The sequence below is a fragment of the Crinia signifera genome, chromosome 9, assembly GCF_055691185.1.
Source record: "Crinia signifera chromosome 9, ASM5569118v1, whole genome shotgun sequence".
NCBI classification, from domain to species: Eukaryota; Metazoa; Chordata; class Amphibia; order Anura; family Myobatrachidae; genus Crinia; species Crinia signifera.
This window is the reverse complement of record NC_139225.1, coordinates 143,926,525-143,942,529: the sequence shown is the minus strand read 5'-3', so window position 1 is coordinate 143,942,529 and position 16,005 is coordinate 143,926,525. Positions and strand designations below refer to the sequence as shown.

General features: G+C 47.7%; 1 protein-coding gene across 1 annotated transcript; it reads left to right on the top strand.

The window, feature by feature from the left end:
• The first annotated feature begins 6,923 nt into the window (after positions 1–6,923).
• LY6G6C (lymphocyte antigen 6 family member G6C) lies at positions 6,924–14,803 on the top strand. The gene is made up of 4 exons (XM_083160630.1): positions 6,924–7,032; positions 7,471–7,528; positions 12,746–12,859; positions 14,223–14,803. Exons 2-4 carry the CDS (start codon positions 7,483–7,485, stop codon positions 14,414–14,416), a joined length of 354 nt encoding a protein of 117 aa, XP_083016756.1. The 5' UTR covers positions 6,924–7,032; positions 7,471–7,482; the 3' UTR covers positions 14,417–14,803.
• Positions 14,804–16,005: the final 1,202 nt, after the last annotated feature.

Genomic DNA, 16,005 nt, shown 5'->3' with positions numbered 1-16,005 from the left:
ACCTGTTTCGTAATCTCAAGTCCCGGACTTGAATTACCTTTACGTGGACCCCAGGTCCTTTTTTATGACGTGGACCCCTGGTCCTCCTTGTATCCCTGATACATTTATGGCGTCATAAATTTCCTTACATACAATTACGTAATATTAAGTCCCGGACTTAAATATTACCTTGTCACGTGTTCCCGGAACACGGAGTGAGTTCAGATCCAGTAGATGGTCGCAATCCCTTAGCGGAAAAAGACAGACAAGTAATTCTCTATCTTACCGATCAGGGGACGATCGTCTGGACCCCGGACTGGCCCCCAAATTGTAAGGATAAATGTGTAGCCCCTCGATCTGGTGGCCCCTTAGGTACCAGTGAGAATGTAAATTAACCCTACACACCAAACACACGGTGGCGAGTCAAGAAACATTCTGTTTAATATCACAAAGGCAGCTAGTTAAAAGCATAATACATGGGAGTATACAATATGTATGTGTTACATTCTGATTGGTCTGTTGGTCTGTTGTAGAGCAGATTCAACAGGGGGGGGCATACAAAATATCATACACAAAGAAAATGAGTAACAAGGGGGGTTTTCGATTATACAAGAGTTTGTGCAGGTGCACGCTGCATAGCAATTCCAAGAGGGGGGGTTGGGAGTAGAAGCTCAGTAGAAACAGATAAGACACACAAACTTAATATCAGCAACCTTGGAATGTAGCTAAGGAAAACAAGATGAGAACAGACTACGTGCAAATTCTTATATGCTAAATGGGTTCTAAATTTTAACCCTTCACCCCCCTACACCTTCACTCCGCTCGGCTCTGGTGGCGCTGGTCACCTCCCTGCAGCCTCCGTCGTCCAGCCGCTGCTGGTCCTGGCCTACTCGCCCCCTCAGCAGCCTCTGTCGCGGCCGGGTGAGGCGTCTGGCGTCACTTCTGGCACAGCGCAGGTGCGCGATCCCGGCAGCTCCAGGACAGGTACTGTGGTCTCCCATCCCCAGCTCCCCAGCCTGGCAACATCCGGGCAACATCTGGATTGGGCTGCAGGGGGCGCCGGGGACCCCGCTGAGGCATATCATGGGTCCCGGCCCCAAGGTGCATGGTCGCCTTTAACTGCCCCCGGGCCCCAGCTCACAACCCAGCCCCTCCCTCCCGCATACCAAATAGGGGGTCCTCTTCAGCCTTTATTCGAGGCTGGGCCTGGCACCCAGGGGCCGGACCAGAGGCAACCGCCCCAACACAGTGCTGGATCAGTCACATGCCCCTCATGGGCCTGGGTACCCCTACCCAGCGGCACCCCCGTTGGGGCCATCGAGTTACTTTTCCCCTGCCTCGCTCCAGGTGCCCTTAGCACCTCTGGCGACATGCGGGCCCCAGTCGGTGACTTTGGTCCACAGCAACAGCCCCTCGGCCCCCCATGGTGCCCGGGTGGGGTGACGGGGCGGTAGCACCCCTGGCGCCTGCCTCTGGGGTGGTGCACCTGGTTTCTGCCCAGTCCGCGGTATCGGCCACTTTTGCCATACCACTGTGGCCGTCCCTGGCCTTGTCCCAGGGATACAGCCAGGGCGACTGGTACCACCCCAGCGTTTCCACTTGGCAGTCGTATTCTTCGCAGCAGCAGACGTTACCAGTGTCCATGACACCTACATTTGCCTCGTCCCTCGCCGCGTGCTTCCCCCCATATTAAGGCCCCCAGCCCACATGGTCCTTCAATGCCCCCCCACGGCCCCCTGGCATCCCAGTCCTTTGCAGGTTACCCCTTTTGCGGCCCCTCAGGGCCATGGCACCAGCAAAATTTTTGGCAGCAGCCCCACAGGTTTAGCCAGCAGCCATTCGAGCCTACCCCCCGGCCCGGGGGGTGCTTCATCATGGTTACCACCATTTACTGCACCCCCCCTTCCCTGTCACAGACTAATGCAGGGCCGCCGCTGCGGTCCTCTGACGGGGAGGTTACTGCATTTGGTAACGTTGCATCATTTGTTTCCGGCGAAGGTTTTTCCGGGTGGCCGACTCGTGCCACGGCTTCTTTGTCGTCCATGGATCCGAGCGGGGCTGCTGCTCCGGCTATCACCGCTGTCCTTCCGGAGGCCCGGCCAGCTCTCTTGCCTTTGCCTGCCGTGGTACCGGAGGCGTCCACCGAGGGGGTTGGTTCAGCCGGTCCGTCTGCCCTGTTCCCAATGTCTGGTCCGCCTGCCGTCGTTCCATCCCCAGGAGTATCTGGGATGTCTGCAATGCCTGCGGCTGAGGTGCTCCCGTCGGTATCAGGTGCGCTTTCTACTACACACGTATCTGCATCGGGTCGTCTGCTATGGACAGCTCCGCTAGCAGCGACGGGTCAGGCTCTTTGGGGCGCCCGCGTAAGATTAGGAAGCTGATCGCGCGCAAGGTCGCAAAGAAACTGGGGAAGGGCAAGGAGCCTAAGAAGGTGGCGGTCCCGGCGGAGATGTTGCATTGCTCCAACACCGCAGTGACCAGGGGTCTGCATAAGAGGGTCTGTGATAAGATAAAAGCTGGTAAATTTGTGGACATCTTCTCGATTACCGAGGAGTTGAAGACGGGATTCGATGAGGCGAAGAAGCCTGGTGGAATAGGCGAGCATGCGTATCGCAGCTTCCACCATTGGCTCAACGGTTTCATGATTTTCTTGTCCTGTTACCTGGACGAGAAACCGGAAGAGCACCCCAATGTAGTCAGGTACATCTTCATGATAAATGAGATGTTTTTGAAGTACAAGGGGTACGCCTGGAGGGATTACGACGATAAGTTTCATTGGAATCAGGAGGGTAATGCCACCTTGCTGTTAGGTTTTAAGGACGTGGAGATTTGGTTGGAAGTCACCAGCCTGTTCACCACGGCGGAATCACTGGTCAAGAAGTCCTTTCCAGGAAAGAATGGGGCCGCACCCCCTTCTGAAAAAGGAAAGTGCTTCACGTACAATGACTTCAAATGCACACAAGGCGCTAGTTGTCGGTTCCGACACGCTTGCCGAGTGTGTGACGGAAGCCATCCCACCAAGGATTGTAAGGCTGCTGCTGCCACAGCAGCTCGCAGCGAGCCAGCTGCAGGCTCTAAGTAAGGTCCACTTGCCTATTAGCATTTGTCTCTCAGCCTTTGCCCGACTTGTGCATTTCTCCAGTAAGGGTGGTGCCCAAGAAGGTACCGGGCAAGTACCGGCTGATCCAGCATCTGTTTTATCCACATGGGCGGTCCGTTAATGACGCCATTCCTGCTGACTGTTGCCGCGTCCGTTACCAGCTCTTCGATGAGGCCCTGGCCCTAGTACAGGATTTCATGCCCTTTTGGCAAAACTCGATGTGGAATCCGCTTTCCGCCTCTTACCCCTTCACCCCACTTCGTTTCATTCCATTGGTTTCCGATTAGAGGGTCAATTCTATATTGACCGTTGCCGGCCCATTGGTTGTTCCATCCCTTGTGCTTACTTTGAGAAATTTAGCATGTTTCTGCACTGGTGTATTCAGGAGGGCGCCCATTACCTTGACGATTTTCTCTTTGTGGGCTCACGAGATGGTTCGGCTTGTTAGGAGTTGCTCGGCTTTGCAGGGTCACTCTTTAAGGACTTGGGGGTACCGGTAGCGGACAACAAGACGGAGGGCCCCTCCACTTGCTTGTCCTACCTGGGGATTGAAGTGGATACGGCTGCTGGTTTTTGCCGTCTCCCTGCAGTCAAGGTGGCATGTCTTCAGGGACAGTTGGCGGAATGTCTTAGTTCAGCTAGGATTAGGCTTCGCCAGGCGCAGTCACTTCTGGGGTCACTGAATTTTGCTTGCTGGGTTATCCCCATGGGGCGGGTTTTTTGTAGAAAGTTGAAGAGGGCCACGGTGGGGATTTCCAGTCTGCACCACACCATTCGCTTGTCTGGCGAGATCAAGGGTGACCTCCGGGTGTGGTCCTCCTTTTTGGAGGACTTCAACCAGGAGTTGTTATGGCCTTCATGGCCTGTGTCCAGCTGGCGGTTACAACTGCACACAGACGCAACCGGCTCCGCCGGTTTTGGCGCGTTTTTTCGGGGCGAGTGGTGTGTTAGGTCCTGGTTTTCCTCGTGGGTCTCCCGGGGTTTTACCAGGAATCTGCTCCTACTGGAGCTCTTCCCCATCATTGTTGCTGTGGAGTTATGGGCACTGCAGTTGTCTGGCCGGACAATTGTTTTTTGGTGCGACAACATGGGGGTGGTTCAGGCAATTAATAATCAACACGCGTCATTGCCGCAGACTTTGCAGCTGCTGCAATATTTAGTGCTTACATGCCTGCGCGCCCAGAAAGACTTCTCTGCGGTGCATGTTCTGGGCGTGGACAAATGCACTTTCTTTCTTTTACTTTGCGCGGTTCTGGGAATTAGCACCAGCAGCGTCTTCTGTAGGTCTTACGTGCCCGCATTCTGTCTGGCAGATTATAGAACAGGGATGACGGACTTAGCCCGGCAGTTCTTGGCCCCTTCCACTCGTCGGGCCTACTCAGCTGCCTGGCAGGATTGGGAAGTGCATTGCCTTAGGTTTGAGGTTCAAGATTGCTTGCTGGTGTTTGTGTGGGATCACTACTGCCGGGGTAGGTCCAAGGCGGCCATGGGTGCTGCTTTAGCAGGTATTGCTTTCCACGCGCAATTGAGGGGGTGCAGGATCCCACTAGATCTTTTGTGCTGAGTAAGGCTTTGCGTGGTTGGGCTAAAGAGCGCCCCCTCACATCCGACGCGTGCAGTGATTGCTGACTCCCCTTCCGAATCTAGACTTTTCGGTTTGGCCTTCTCTTTAGCTTTCTTTGGCGCCTTCAGGATTAGCGAGCTGGTAGCGGCCAGTAAGGGTTCTGCGAACACAGGCATCCTGTTTGCGGACGTAGTCTTGGCAGGGGGTGCCCTCATGTGTAAGATTCCCCGGTCCAAGACCGACCAACTAGGCCGAGGTAAGTGGGTCACTATGCGGCTCATGTGGTGTCAGGGTTGTGCTCCGTGGCTTTATCCACCAGTTACGCGGCTGCTAGGCCTCAGGGCGGACCCCAATGGTTGTTGCATAGTGACGGGACACCGCTTACTAAGTTTTAGTTTAGTGCGGTGTTTAAGCGTTGCTTGCGGCATCTGGGTCTGAAAGAGGGGGAGTACCGGACGCACTCCCTCCGTATTGGGGCAGCCACCTGCGCAGCAGCCAGCGGGCTTCCTGACTCCTCCATTCAGGCAATGGGACGATGGAAATCCGCTGCATTTAGGTCTTATATAAGGTTGAACATTAGAACATGTTTATCCCATCGACACCACAGTACAGTATAAGCTGTTTATTCCATTTCCTGCAGGATATGCCCCCTGTGTCCCTTTTCCACCAACACCCGCCTGCAGCTGCATATTTGCCTATATCCGTCATGGACTATATGGAAATTCTCTTCTGCAAGTGCCATGACTGTACTGTTGTATTACTGTGACTGTGCTGATTTACCTGTCTCTGCATAAACCCCGCCTCTCAGTATGCCAGATTGTGTCTCTGTACGCAAGTCATAGGTGTGTGTCTGTCTGAGTATCTCTGTGTATGTGTCTGTGTGTGTGTCCCCCAGTACAAAAGTCACAGGTTATATGTGTGTGTGTGTCTTTCTGATACTCTCTGTGCATGTACCTGTTTGTCTTTTTTTCAGTAAATAAGTCACAGGTGTGTGTTGTTGGATTCTGTGTGTGTGTGTGTGTGGGGGTACACACTGGCTGATTTGCCATCCAGTAGAATGGATCCAATAGGTTTATCAGGGTTTGCCTATCCTCCTGGAATGGCTGGGAGGCTCCAGAAAATCACGTCCCCCTCCCGGCCCCCCGAAAAGGTGGACAAAACCGGATTCTGGGGAACCCCCACTCTGCCCCTTCCCCGCCCCCCGTCCCTGCCCAGTCTGTGGAGATCTGCGAAAATGATTATTTTCCATTCTGGGGGCGGGGCTTAATAATGTCTCATGCAAGTCCCGCCCCCGATGTGCTGCTGATAGTTTCCTCTCCGGGCTTCTCCCTGGTAGAGGAGGCTAGAAAAGTTGCCAACCCTGAGGTATATGACTCATTGTCAGTCAGTCAGAAGGCCAACTTGAGATTATAACTTTTTTTGAGCCGACATATGCCGACAGGTGGTATTTCATGCCCTACCATCCAATACAGTGTGGTGGGAGAATAAAATAGTGTGCCGAGCACACCATGCCTAAAGCATGGCGAGCGCAGTGAACCATGCGAGGGGACGCGGTACTCTTAGATGATGTCCATGTCGACTATGTCGGCAATCAGGAAAAAAAATGTGAAAAACTCCCATCGACCTTCCCATTGTCAAACTACTGCTTTTGTCAACCTTCCGACTCTGTCGACCTTAGCAATGTTGACCTATTTCAGGCGTCGATTTAAGGTCTGTCAACCATCAGTGTTCGACCCATACCCTTGTATGGATGATCTGGGCTGACGGGAATGTCGGAACAACTCCCCATCGCTCCAGTGTGTACCCATCATAAGGGTGATGTCTCTTCGCTTGTGCCTGAGTCATGTTGGAGAAAGTGCACTATATAAATTATGGTTATGTTCATTTGAGAAGGAATTTGCCTTTGCGAGTGAACCAGAATAAGGGCCTATGTGTATATGTATGTGTGTCTGTGCTGTGTGTGTTGCATGTGTCAGTTTATAAATCGCGCATACACAATTTGTGCACTACACGTGATCCTACATCACAGATAACTGTAACATAAATAATAATCTCAGGCACATGCTATAATTTACAAACTAATATAATCCCCCTAGTCTCTCGCTGTTGTGGAACTACAGGTTTTATCAGGCCCTTCCAGACAGGGCAAGGCATGCTGAGACTTGTAGTTCCAGAACAGCTGGAGAAGCACAGACCAGATGGGTCCCTTACCCTGACACTACAGGAGGCTGCGAGGCAATACAAGGCACAGCCAGGCAGGTGTGGTCAGTCAGTCAGTAACTGGATCCAAATTCTCCTCCCCCAGACAGAGGTATATAGATGGGGGTTTCTATGTCCTAGTGCTGTAAACAGACAGGGGGACACCAGTAGCAGACGCTGAGACTATCTGGTAATGTCACACTACTACATTAACCCCGTCACAACCATTTCTGGATATTTTTAGAACTCTCTGTCTCTAACAATCTGTCCTGATTCATCACAACTCTGGGATTCTACAGCTGTATCCCAACTGTTTTTGGATCTACCAAAATAGATCCAGTTTTTGTCGTATTCTGGAACCTGTTGGTACTGTTTTACCCAAAGCCAATTATCCGGAAGACAAATTAGAAGTTTCTTTATTTTTTTATATATATTCCGTCTTCACCTGCAGTATTTATTTTTTCCTACTTTTTGGGAGTCTGGTCCCACCCTGCAATTATCCCGTCTTCTCTGTTTGTCTTCCCTGTTCCCTATGGCATCTCTTTTCTGTTATCTCTGGAGCTTCTGAGACTTTTCACACAACTTCAGGTTCTAAAAATAATCTGCGGTTTCTAATTCCTCCTTTCAGAGAATAAGGAACATGAAGACACTCCTGTGCCTGGGATTCACCCTCGGACTGATTGCAGGTAAGTCTTTGATTTTCTATATGTAATGATGCTGGAGTGGCCACCGCTTTCCCTAACAGACCTGGTCATAAGACGAACCCCAAAATATTATCAGTAACTGCATAATTACATAAAGGTAGCAGTATAATAATAATTTGCCATATCGTTATCCATAATAACCTGCGGAAGCATCTTTTTGACAAAACCCCTTTTTATTGCGTTCAGGCTGCTATTGCACTGGGAGCGTAAGGGTGTTACTAACTTAACGGTCTCATAAAGACGTCATACAGAAAGAAAAGTTTTGGGAATACATTAACCCTCTGAGTGCCAAGTGAATTTGTCAAATTAGGTGTAAAAATTTGCCAAGCAAACATTTTGATTTATGTCCACGATCTGTAATGTTTCCTTATATAGGAAACCTAATCTTATTTTTACACTTTTTTTTATTTGAATTTATTTAACAAATGTGAGCGACGCTGGTATTTTTACTGGATATTTTAAACATCTCTCACAGATGTTGGCACTCAAAGGGTTCAATGAACTTTTCACTTCGACTTAAATAAAGTTGGATTTGTGTTGTCTCCGAACTAGATTTATTGTTTACAATTTTTGGAAAGCGAGTCCGGACTTCAGCGTTTTTAGGGGCTCCGGTCTCTCTGGGGAATCAATTGCTCGGTGTTGAATTTATACTTGATATCATCTGCCATCTATACCATGGAACTGGATTGAGAAGACGCAGCTAGGAATTGTAGTTTCAATGGAGCTGGATAGTCATGAGTTGCTTATATGTAATCTAAGACCAATAGTTATTATAATCTATTATTATCCAATTGTTTATTGCAATGGGACTTGGATGCCTTTCTTTTCTTTTGCGGTGCTAAGTATAGTATACTCCTGTGAATGCATGGATATATATATATATATATATATATATATATATATATATATATATATATATAATTACATGTGCTGTAGAACATCACCTTTGGCTCTTTGTAGTAACCGCACAGATCATTAGTTTACGGTGCTCTAGAATAATGGGCAGCCATTGGGATGGTAGTGACGCGTTTCGCCCGCCTTCCTCTCTCCTCGGAAGGGGGCCATTGACCGATGAAGGCAATGTAGCAATTACGTGATAGACAATCTCCGGATTTATTTTTATTTTATCCTGTCTCTGTGTCTTCAACCTGTATAAGCTCAGTTACTTCCTGCTGGGAATCTCCCACATGGGGGCCCATTTATCAGTGTATATTTGTGGTTTAATCATGTGTTTTGGGGGTTTAAATTCAAATGTTAAACATCCCCTGAATGTATCACAGAGGAATCACAGCAGATGTCTCTGATACCCGCTGTGATACCTCCATTCGCGCTGCCAGCCGCACCCACATAGCCGATTTCCCAACTTCTGGAATGTTTTGCATTTCCCCAAAATGGCCCCGTGTGGTAGCCTGTGTGGTGCGGTGCATGTGACCGATAGCACTCGGAGCAAATCATTTAAAAACAGAAAAACAGGACACCCAGTTTGCTTACTCCTTAAAAGCCACCATATGTGTGTATACGTATAGTGTCCACATACAGTAAAATTGCCCCATAAACCTCTTCTCACTTGTCTTGACAGCATTAGTCAGCTCTAATCCACATATTTCCCTCCAGCTGTTGTATAACAACACATTTCATTATGAGGAGAGAGGGCCCTGCTCGTGAGATCTTACAATCTAAAGGGGAGGGGCAGACAGGCAGGGGTGACACAGATTGGGCAGAGAAAATGTGTTGGGGGGCGAGATGTACTAAGCCTGAAAAGAGATAAAATGGAGAGTGATAAAGCACAGGCCAATCCGCTCCTACCTGCCATGTCACAGACTGTGTTTAAAAAATGTCAGGCAGGAGCTGATTGGTTGGTTGTTTATCACTCTCCATTTTATCACTTTTGAAGCTTAGTACATCTGACCCTGAAGCACATATGTTTCTAATTAATATCGTATGATGCCTTATGAGTCAGATGTCCTGTAAAACATTTCTCTAGAAAAATTACAAGGTGATTTGGATCCCCAATACAGAGGTTCTCATTTGTGATCCTCAAGGCACCCTATCGGTCTACATTTTAAATATATCCAGGTACGAATTAAGTCACCTGTGGCCAAATATGGATATAATGAAAACTGGGACCTTTGGTGTCCCGTTTGAGAACATCTGGTATACGGGATGATTGATTCAGCACCTTGGCGTCCCATCTAGTAGAAGGTACATTACTTGTCTGCTGTGCTAAATGGAATTTCTAGAGAGAGGTCATAGGGGACCATTCTAGCCTACAAAGAACCTATCTTAGATGTGGCCCCACCCTCCTCGCCTATCTGAAAGCAGTATCACATGCCAAGGGTATACCATTCAAGAAGTTGACAGAAACTCTCATCTGTATTATTGCACAAGGCTAAGCTCTCAGGTAAATACTGGATAAGTCAACAGTAGGATTCTTGACTTCTACATTGTTCGCTCGACTGAAATTCTGGGGGGGGGGGGAGGGGAACAAGGACATGAAAGGAAGGAAGCTTGTACATAATGTGCAAGGTGTATAATCAGTGGAGCAGAGGGCTGGGAGAGGGGTACAGGTGAAACAGTTAAGACTGAGTGTTACTAATTCTTTAATAATACAATCACTTACATAATTGCTGTATATCCAGCCCCCAGCCAAATCTATTTTGTTTTAGCCTTCCCAGCTTCAGTATACAGCAGATGGATCATAATAACAGTGTACTTTGTAGCATGTACATGTTTCTTCCCCTCGGTTGTGTTATGAAACATCGAAGAGTTTATCCCAGGATAGGCGTTTAAAAAATAAAAAAAAGTAACAAGTAAATGACAGTTATTTTCCGTCTCACTCATGCAACATAAACGCATCTAGTATTATGTAACAAGTGCGTATAAAGGCTTGTGTCACAGCAGTGTGATGAAGGACACCAGGTTCCCCCAGGCCTCTTCTGGCTGATAGCATAAGAACTATAGGTGTAGTCTGAGCACAAGTACCCCCGAGGGAGGAGGATCTAAACATAGGTGTAGTCCTTGGCAGGGACAGAGCCTTTGTGCTCTGAGCTTATTGTTAAATCAAGTCCCGGATCCTCACACAAGAATGTCATTGTACGAGAGATCTGTATCCAATGACCTGGATCAGACCCAACCTGTACACTCATGGAAAACCCTTCAAAGGGCATTAAAAGGTCTGGTGCACAATAATTCCACCCATGATTTTTAAATACTCAGTTGTACACTTGACCAGAGATGGTGCAAGGAGGGTGTTCGGGTAGAAGCTAATTGATCACTTTAGCATGGTATGTTTCTCCGATACTCGCCTTGTTGCCTGTTGGTATAGGTGACGGCACAATTCAATATGGTGTGCGCCATGGAATACTCTGCAGTCAGGGGGTGTGTGCACTGTTATGTCATCACTGTCTCCTCTCATCATTGTGTCCCAATGATTCCCCCCATTTTATGCCCCACAGCAGTGCCCCCTATCCACATTATGCCAAACAGAACTGGATGGTGTATTCAATGTTAACCGGATGAAGGGGGAAATTTACTAAAGGAAATTTGTAAAAAAATAGGTGTATTTGTATCCAGAAATACACTTATTTTTTACATTTACGCTCCTGAAAATACGACAATTCGTATTGATAGCACATCAATGCTATTGAATTGACTTATTTTCGGGATAGTAAGGGGGAAATTTACTAAAGGAAATGTGTAAAAAATAGGTGTAAAAATAGGTGTATTTGTATCCAGAAATACACTTATTTTTGACATTTTCTATCCCGAAAATACGGCAATTCGTATTGATAGCACATCAATACGAATTGCCGTATTTTCGGGATAGAAAATGTCAAAAATAAGTGTATTTCTGGATACAAATACACCTATTTTTTTACAAATTTTCTTTAGTAAATTTCCCCCGATAGGTCAACAGCAGTGGCGGCTCCGGAGGAGGGGCAGCAGCACAGTCCAAAATTTTAATAGGGGATTCACACCAACTGCCTGTGATTCAATTTGGAGTGGCAGTTGGTGGCAGTGAGTGTGGCTCCCCTATTTTAATTTTGAACTCTGCTGCAACCACTCCTCTTGAGCCACCCTAGTGTCTAGATAGACAGTCAATCGGTCACCATCAAAAGTCCTGTACGCGTTTTCGTGTTGACCTATTGACTTCCTATCTAGACACTGCTGACCCTTTGATCCAGTACCGTATCTTGTGCAGTACATGTACAGCTGACAGCACCGCTTTGCACTTTGCTCCGCCCCCCTACTTGGGTGGAGATAAATAGTGCTTCATTGTGCTGCTACGTATTATGAGTCACTGAGTGAGTCACATCATCGTACTACCGATGACATCAGGCAAGTACGAAGATGGAGCCCAACATTAGGGCTTGCCTGTGTGCACCCTGGACCCTACGTGCACATTCCCGGTGTCCCTCTTCAGTTTGGGCGAGGAATAATAGATCTACATAAAACAGACATCCTATATGATCAACTGGGTGAAAAAGACGACAGGGTGAAAAGGTCGACAGTGAAAAGGTTGGCTGTGTTAAAATGTTGACATGGTTAAAAGGTCCTTTTCACAGTGTGAGACCTGGATTAGGGAAATGTGGGCCTGCTTGACAAGACCCGCTTTAAGGCAAGAGGCCACGCTTCGTTACCGATCACATGGTCACATGGTACTGGTCCTAATGTAGTAAATTAAGGAAAAAATGGAGAAAAAGAAAAGTGTTGAAACCTGTGTGTTGTCTATTTTCATGTCAACCCTTTGAGCCTGTCGACATTTTGTACCTGTTGACCTTAGACACAGTCAACCTTTTAACCATGCTGAGCTTTTGAGATTCATGAGCATTCCCAATATTGATCACCCTTCTTCCAATAACAATAACTGGGTTTCCCAACGGTTGGCTTTCAATCTCTGGGGGTAATTCAGGCCTGATCGCACAGCCGCAAATTCGCACGGCAGCCATTTATGGATAGATCGAGCGACCGGTGGAAAGAGTTTGGGTGAGTAGCGATCTATTGTCCTGCTAGGCAAAGTGATCCCCAGTAAATGTACACATTAAAGTCTGGGCTTGGAGTTTTTGGTGGTGTTCGATAAAACCGCCAAACTGATGAATTCATGTTGTGTTTGCACTATTAAGAAGAGATTATTTGTACTTGCCAGGAACCATGTGACCTTGGTGTGTTGGAGGATAACTCAAGTTTCTCTTTTTACAGCTTCGGCCGCCTTGACGTGTAATGTATGCAATTTCCGAGCTTTGTCATTCTGCTTCACCTCCTCCTCCACTGCACCCTGCACTGGCAACTGCACCTCCACCAAAGCCTCCTTAGGTAATACAGAGAATGCCAACACTTGGTCCATTATATATATATATATATGAGATGACGGGAGTATTTACACAATTATTGTCCCAATAACTTACTGTATAAGAATCTATTCAATTATCTTTACCAAAAGAATATTGGCTTGCTAATCAGAATAAAATGACTGCTTGGGAACAGCCGCCCCCTTCACCAAAGGGACAGTTGCATTTGCATGCGAATGGATGTGTACCTTCACACATCCATTTGTGTGCGAGTGTAAAGGATGAAAATTAATTCGATGGTTGCTGAATATCGAATGATTGTGCCAACCCTTCGCAAATACAAGCCTGTCCTGTGAAGCCAGCCGCCCGCCCCCAAGCAGGCTTCGACCCCTGCATTCACATGTGGACGCCCAGTGTTTGTCTGGGTGCACCCACCGTTTTTGTGGGACCGCCCAGGAAATGACGGCGCCCCCATGCTCCCGCCTCCTGCACGCCCTCTTTCCGCACCACTGTGTCCGAACGCCTCGGAGAGTGTATTACTCGCCAGAGGCGTTTGCACTGCGGGTTTGCACATGTGTATTTTCGCCGATACGCATGCGCAGAGCCGCAACATCAGTCCCTGGACCGAATTTGTCTCTTTATGAGCCCACCTGAAACATGGCCATTGTTTACTGACACACCTTCTTAATTACAAATATTCACTTTAAATACTATTTTCTTAAAGACTCATTTGTGCCTTAAATTAGGGGGAATAAATCAAGCATATGGGGGAGACGTATCTAATCTTGGAGAGAGATAAAGTAGAGAAGTGGCCCAAAACAATCTGTTTCTGTCATTTCAAAAATTGACCTTGATAAATGAAAATTAAAAGCCCAACCTCTCCAATTTATCTCCCACCAAGGCCCATTGGGGCTAATTCGGCTTCGATCACTAATCTGAGAAGTTGCAGGTGACTGCAAGGAGACAGGCAGAAAGAAAATCAGCCCCAAGGAAATTTGCGAATGAATTGTGAATGGATCGCTAATTTCCATGGGGCTGGTGTTCCATGGGGCTGGTGTTCCATGGGGCTGGTGTTCCATGGGGTTGGTGTTCCATGGGGCTGGTTTTCTTACTGTCTGTCTCCTCGCAGTCGCCTGCAACTTCTCAGATAAGTGATCCAAGCTGAATTATCCCCATACAGGAAGATGTATCATCTTCCAACTCTGCAAACGGTTTCACTGGCTCCTCATCACCACAGGATTCAGTCACCATCCCTCTTAAATATTTCTCCACCCAATCCTACATCTCTAGCCTCATTCCTATCTAAACTTGGGCAACGGCAACCTCATTAAGATTCCAGGTAGCCAAATATTAACAATTTCTTTCCCTCTAATTCCTTTCCTGTACAGGTTCGGTCTCTCTGTTTTCAACGCAGCGTTGTCAAGCAACGTGTCAAGCTAACTCGTCTTCGGAGAATACCTTTGGCTTCAACTATACTGTTAGTTGTTGTAACACCGACCTATGTAACAGTGGCAGCTCTATCAAGATCTCGTTCTCCATTGGGCTGGGAATGGTCCTTCTTTGGCTATTGAATGCCATGTGAGCGGTCTACACTGCAAGTACTATAAGACTTCTTGAAACAAGGGAAATTGTACAAATGCACAGAACTCTTCCATTCGTAGACCAGCCAGAGTTAGATAACATGTGGCTTGGTCTATGTTCTGCAAGCTTGCCTAAGTCTCCTATGAGCTTTCTCCTCGTGCCCCATTATTTGCGCCATCCTGACAATACAGGAGCCTGTTGCGTCTCCCTGGGCCTTTTGTGACATGAAGTTTCCAATGGACGGATTCACATGGGATTTACTTTTTTCTCGCCGCCAATGCTGTCTTCTTATACAAATAGCTATACCTGTATTTTTGATTAAACGGAGTACTAAATGGTTTTACCTGAACCCAGATTTTAAATATTAAAACTAATTTGTCATAACTGACTTTTTTTTTTGTTTTATAATATTAATGTATGATTTTGGGGGGCATTAAAATGGAGGTTTTTTTTCATGTCGTGTTGAGTACAATTTAAGGTACAGTGGTGCTTTTAATTGTCCACGTGATTTATAGTTGGCAGCCGCCAGCACTGGTTCGGCCTATCAGTTTGACCATAAATAATTGATTTGGTCCTTGGCCACTAACCCCTGAAAGAGCCTTTCAGCAGATCAGGGTCCGCAACCAACATTATGGGGCTCTGTACTCTAATATTTCAACCCCCCCCCCCCCCCCGACCCCCTGCTTACATATATTGCCTGCTGTAGTGCTCACTCACCACACTGCGGTTGCTGCTGATGGTCACTGTGAAGGGAAGAGAGCAGAGCACAGGCTTCTCCCACCCCTCCTGCCGCCTTTTCAGATATGATGCAGAATGGTGAGCCAATCGGAGCTCACAGTCACCACAAGTGACAGTATGCGAGCTCTGATTGGCTGGCGCTCGGCACTGCATTTGAAATGGCCGCCGGGCACCAAAGGGGTGGGAGAAGCCTGCGCTCCTCTGTATAGAAGTGTCATGGGGGCAGTCAGCTTTGGGGGGTGCAATGCAGCCTAGGCAGTCAGCAGGGGCAGAGGCATTTGCAGATATGACCCATCTAGTAAAGCCACTTGGGCAGAGAAGATGGTGGAGTGGCCAATTCGCAGAGAGCAGGTGGCAGGGGGTGCAGAGAAGACGACTGAGCGGCTAGTAGTAGTAGTAGTTGGTTTATTTATTAGGCATCACAAAGTGTCCACAGCGCCGTACACAGCAAACAAAAAATAAATTACAAGGTAACGTACAGGGTGTGTTGAAAAATACAGCATAAATAGGGGTGTAGCTGGTAGAACTAAAATCAGCATCAGTTCTAAAGTAGGTGTCGAAATTGTCTAGGAGACTGAAGATGAAGTAGAGGAAGGGAAGAACAGGACAGGAGCACAGGTGAGGTAATGAGGTTGGGTGAGTACGTGAGGGAGGAGGGCCCTACTCATAAGAGTTAACAGACTAAAAGGAGGTGGGTGGATGAACGAAAAACAATAGGATAAGTAGGAACGGATGGGAACGGATGGAGGGGTAGGGTAGGCAGGATAGGAGGAGCAAAAGAGGTTAGGAGGAGGAGGGATAGGCTAGTCGGCAGAAGTGGGTTTTGAGGGAGTGCTTGAAGGAGGTAAGGGA